At 45.8% G+C, this 5,636-nt stretch overlaps 1 protein-coding gene across 4 annotated transcripts in view; it reads left to right on the forward strand.

Annotated features, from left to right (window-relative positions):
- The window catches only part of LOC113214695 (uncharacterized), a 161,014-nt gene that overhangs the window by 121,398 nt on the left and 33,980 nt on the right, over positions 1-5,636 (forward strand). For all 4 annotated transcript variants that reach the window (XM_052269212.1, XM_052269211.1, XM_052269213.1 and 1 more), the window contains one exon: positions 1,244-1,386. In XM_052269212.1, coding sequence (XP_052125172.1) covers positions 1,244-1,386 — 143 coding nt within the window. The remainder of the gene's footprint in view (positions 1-1,243; positions 1,387-5,636) is intronic.

Below are 5,636 nucleotides of genomic sequence, written 5' to 3' on the forward strand. Positions count from 1 at the left end.
CCACCCACCAACCCACCCACCCACCTTCCACCCAACTACCTACTAGAGATGGGCGAACATGGTCGCATTCGATCGAACTCGAACGAACATCGAGCTGTTCATGATTGCTCGAACACGAACATGAAGTGTTCGGATTCGAAATGTTCGAGTACTACTTGAACAAAAGTTCGTAGGCGAACAAAATTGAAGTATGTTTCAGAAAGACGTGTAATATGTGGGTGCGTGTGCGGGTGTAATTAAGGGGGCAGTAGCAGGCTTATAATTGACTACAATTTTAAACGTGAATGGAACTATTGTAAACCAACATAGATTGCTTTTATGACTCAACAACAAATAACAAATTGCAATAATTGTTCGAGTTCGTTCAAATTCGAACTGGCCTGTTCGCTCATCTCTACTACCTGTCTACCTGCCTGCCTGCCTACCTACCTACCTACGTTCCTATCTACCGTTCATCCTCTAAAAATTCGAACAATCGCAGTGTCGTATTAGTACGGATATTCGCACCAAGTGTTACAACTGCTCTGGTATCGGTGTTATCGTCGGTTGTGTGAGCCGCGAGCGGTGTTTACGTTTTTCGCGTAGGGGAGAAAGAGAGGGTAAAGGGAGGAGGCGGGGGGAGTGAGGAGGACAACAGCTATACCAGCCAGCGCCATGGGGGAGATAAAGTGAGATAGGAAACGTGAGGAATGGGCGGGCAATAGGCCGCTGGTCCATCAATCACTTCCCCGGGCCCCCTCCCTCCCTTTTTACCCCTTTGACGCCACCGCGGCCGCCCGGGCCGTCTGCAGTAATATGTGATAAACGCGTCGCCGCGCGCGAGGCGCTCGCGACCTAGCGAGACCTGGCGGGACCGCGAGCACCGCGAGCGCGCGGCTCGAGCGCCTCGGCGCGTGGAGTGTCGTGCGAGTCGACAGAGAGCGATCGCTGCGCATGCGGCCGCTCCACAGGTGTTGTTCGACTTTCAGGCAGCAGAACAGAGGGTGACACTGGTGACCGGGGGCTTGCTCCAGTATTTGCCTCTGAGCCAATCAAGTGTGTCTAAAGAGTTATTTTTGCTGCGTCGTTATTGATCACGAATGTTTCTTTGTTTTGAACCTGCTTGCTTTAAATCGAACTTCTTTTGCAGTGTTTACCGTTGTTGCTGCGAGTAGCAGGCCAGAGGCGAGGCAGGCGCGTCACATTTTCATTTCCACGTCGGCCCCGGACCTGACCATGTGTTTTCGTTTGCCCTTGCCCCCAGGGAGGTGCTGGACAACGGCAGTTTGTACTTCCCGCCCTTCCCCGCGCAGATGTTTCGCACCATCGTGCACGCGGTGGCGTACCGCTGCCGCGCGGCCAACGCTGTGGGCGTCATCGTCAGCAGGGACTGCACCGTGCGCGCCGGTGAGTTACCAAATACAATCAATTCAGCAGGATTGCAAGGAAATACGCTTAAAACTTTTGCATGTCAAGTGTTTTTCTTTTCTTTTCTTTGAATGATTAACTTGTGTCCCAAAAGTCGTTTTTTTAGGGGAACTATACACATCGTACTGATTCAGTATAATTATTTAAAATAACAATAACCCCAATGCCGATAATGTGGACTCTAATGTTGTCAAATCCACTAGACTGAACACTCATATGACGTTTAATGTTTTAGTTAGTACCTGCCGGGTATCTACCCTTGCAGATAGCATCCTTTAAAAAATCTTTCCAGTGTAGGACTTGCTGAAGGGTAAGTTTTGATATCATAATTTGATTCCAACTATGATAGTGCTAAAGTAGAGTCCTCACTGGGTTGGGGGTGGGGGAGGGACTCCAACAACGATAAGTATAGGACGAGCAGCCAGCCAAGCAGCCACCTTTTCTCGGCGCCAGAACAATTTATTTTCGTTTTGCCTCGGCCTTGTTTTCCTTACGCACACCAATAATTTAGCGAACACTTACGCCGAGTGAGGAGAATAAAAAAAAAACGCGCGTAGGCCTAATCGAAACACCTCACGCGTGGCGTGTATTCTTCTTATACGGCGGCGTGTGTGTTACAAACGACCCTAAAGCCACGCCGCTCTCCCGCCGCGCGGCACGGCGAAGGGAAAACAAAATATGTGGTAGAAACGCGACCAACAACACACATACTAGCACATGTATATATTTGTACATGAACACATGTGCATAGTCTCTCTCCCAGCGCGCTCGCACACACAAGTGCACACACACACGCACGCGCGCGCGCACACACACACAGTCCATCTCTTCCTACACGTACACGCGTTGTTCACGGCACCCGCGTGGAAGGATGTGCATTATGACTGTAGTTAAAACTGTAGACATCGAACTGCAGTTGCGATATACTATCTGAAACTATAGGTTAACTGTAGTCATTCTGCATCTCTTAACTCTTAATTGTTCCGTAATTCCATTTATATAATGACAGCAGTCACACTGCTTTTACATTCACAATGTTGACTGCATTGCGCTCTACAAGTTGAAACTGTAGTTATAAGTACAGTCTTAGAACAGATATTTGAGTCTTACGAATGAATTTCATTTTCGTGTTACAAACTGCGCTTAAACATAATTTTCAAGTATAAAACTGCAATACTTCAGACTTTAATACTGCTGCAATTCATCAAAGCAGTTATTTTTTCAGTTATATTTCAATCAGACTATTGTTATCTTAGACTGAAAACCGCAAATATAGTTTACAGTTTTGAACTGTGCATATGTTGCACTTAAAATACAAGTAGACTTTATGTGACAACGTACACTCAGAACGTCTTTTTACCGACAGTACTCCCTCTTTGCTTCACCTGTGCGATGAGTTTGTCGATTCCTTGGTCGGTGGGGTTTTACGTCGCGCCCTTCCGAGGGCCTACCTGCCTTAGTCCTGCCAAACAACCGGTGGTTCCTCCGTATGCGTACAGCAGAAATATGTCCCTTAGCGAGCGGGGTCGCTACCCAAGTACCTCACCCTAACGCCAACAAAATTTCTGCTTCCCGGTTAAGAATCGCTTTACTAGAGGCAAAGTTCTGTTATTCGTGATATCGACCAGGGAAGAGGACGTTATTATTATAAACGGGTTTATTCACGAAAAAAAAAAAACGGACAAGGCTAGGGAACTCCAAACTGCCACAGTTGAATTACAGAGAAACTGTAGTTAAACTGTAGTTAGACAAGTAGGCCGACGGGCCGGGACCCTTGGCATGACACCAGGTTACTGCGGCACCAGAGCTATCGTGTCGCAGTGGCTCAGTGGTCAGCGTACCGGGCTCCCAACTCCGAAGTCCGAGGTTCAACTCCCGTCGACATCCGAGGTAAAACCAGTGTAATAACTATGAGGTAATAACTGAAATGAAACAATATGAGGTAAATAACTGAATAGGAGGGAGAAAGAAAGACCCAGAGAGGGAAAAAGATATTTCTAACACTATGATTTAGAATCATTTGACACTTAAGTTTAATTATAGTCCGAAACACAGACAACTTGTAGATCGAACTATATTTACATCTCTAGATAGAGTGCCCGAAAACTGCAGTTAAAGTGAGGAGTGTTCCAAATCTGTACACTTTTTTTTTAGATTGACTGCAGTGTAACTGCAGTTGACTGTCATTTAACTATAGTTTTCTATTAAATAACTACACTTAAAGTGCATGATGCCAGATGCAGTTCGTATGCACTTTTATTGTGCTTCTAAATTACATTTGTGTTTGTAAAATACCAACATTACTTCAGTACAAATACTATGCTCACACTACGGTTCTAGCAAAAGTTCAGCTGCAGTCCACAAGTGTATTTTAAACTGTAAATCTTTCCACGCGGGCAGGGCCAAGTCCTCCGCAGGATCTACTCGGAAATCCTCGTGAGAATTACCCCGCGTCGCGTCTGGCCCGGGGGAGGGCACGCGCGAGCAGCAGGCAGGACCCAGCCGCCCGGCATCGCCCAAATAAAAACTAAATAAAAAAAATGAAGCGAAAACGAAGAAGCTTTTCCTTATCGCTGACCCACCAACCACACCAGCCCCCGCCAGAGAGCCCGAAATAGCTCCCGCGGACGCAAGGCGCGTGGCAAAGGCCGGGAGGGCTGGCTGCTCCGAGGGCTGCGTCGCTTATAAGGGAATCTGCAAGTAAATTACTGGCACATTATGTTTAGTGGCCGTATATTTGTCTGGAACCTGCTGTGGGCCCGAAGTGTAGTGTGCTCAACGCGGGGCACGTGCAGCGGGGCAGACACCCCCTCAGTATTCTGCACTGATAAACTAAGTGTTCAACTGCTCAACACTTGTAAGTGTGCAACTGCAAGTTGAATACTTGCAAGTGTGCAAGTCCATAGTTGTACACATCCAAGTGTTTAACTCAGTAGGTGTGCACTTTGCAAGTGTGCAAATCCTCGGTTGAACACTTCCTTAGATGGAGCGCTCACTGTGTAGGAAGTGCTCAACCGAGGAGTTGCACACTTGCAAGTGCACACCTACCGAGTTGAACACTTGCAAGTATTCAACTTGCAGTTGCACACCTGCAAGTATTTAACTTGTAGTTGCACACTTGCAAGTGTTGAGCAGTTGAACACTTAGTTTATCAGTGTGGACAGTATTTAAGTTCTTCTCCATGTTAGATACCTATGAGCATAAAATTTAAATTAGTTGTAAATAAGTGCGCATAACACGTCATTATTATTATAACCTTGGAATCTACGCGCGAAATTTCTAAAAAATATATTTTCTTTTTCTTTTATTCACTTTGACTGTTGTTATACACCCAGAAAAATCGTTTCTTGTTTCAAGTACAATTTTTCTTGTTGACACAAGATCAAATTTACTCTTGAAACAACCTGATATTTTCTTTCGAATAAGAGAAAAACCTTATTCCTACGACAAAATTGCCTTGTTTCAATGGTGAATTTCATCTTGTGTCAGCTTGCACTTGACTCAAGAAACTATTTTTTGGAGTGCAAGTCTACGGGACCCACATGCCGTAATGCACGAAACTTTTGCCCTCCAAGCGGCATATTTTTGAGTGCCTATAAATCGCCGTTTACCTGTAAAGGCTTTGTACAAAAAAAAGTAGATTGAGACTCTTGAGTATTTGCTACCACCCCTATGATGGAGGTGCACCTTGCACAATCCACCCTTATTGTTTTCTTTTTTTCCACTAATGTACACTTTAATCATTTTGCGTGCGCCACATTACGACGAAATAATCAGCCGTTGTTTGTGCGACGCCGCGACACCACACGCGACGAAGTAGCTGGGCGCCTTACGAAATTTGAATTGAGGTATACGTTACAACAGAAGTATCTGTTACGTGCCCCCCTCAAGCGCGTGCAGTGCCGCCGGTGCGGGGCGTTTAACAACGTCATTTGCTGCTCCGTGTTTCTCTTTTGATGCCGCCGCCACCGTTGTAAAAGCGCTTAAAGCTCCGCCGAGCCGGTGACGTTGGCATATGCCAAATGAAAACAATTTTCATTGTTTATAATAAAATAATAAAAGAAATGAAACACGACATCAAATGTTTTATTTCACGCTGTGTTTTTCGTGGTTTTTTTTTCGGGTACTATTTATCGCAAAAGTGTGTGCGAGAGCTAAAGCCGATTAGTCCTATCAACGGAGCGTGGAGAAATGAGTGCAGGGGGAGCAGCTCATCGTGAAGAGGAGGG

The sequence above is a fragment of the Frankliniella occidentalis genome, unplaced genomic scaffold (assembly GCF_000697945.3).
Source record: "Frankliniella occidentalis isolate FOCC.00 unplaced genomic scaffold, Focc_3.1 Scaffold86, whole genome shotgun sequence".
Lineage (NCBI taxonomy): Eukaryota > Metazoa > Arthropoda > Insecta > Thysanoptera > Thripidae > Frankliniella > Frankliniella occidentalis.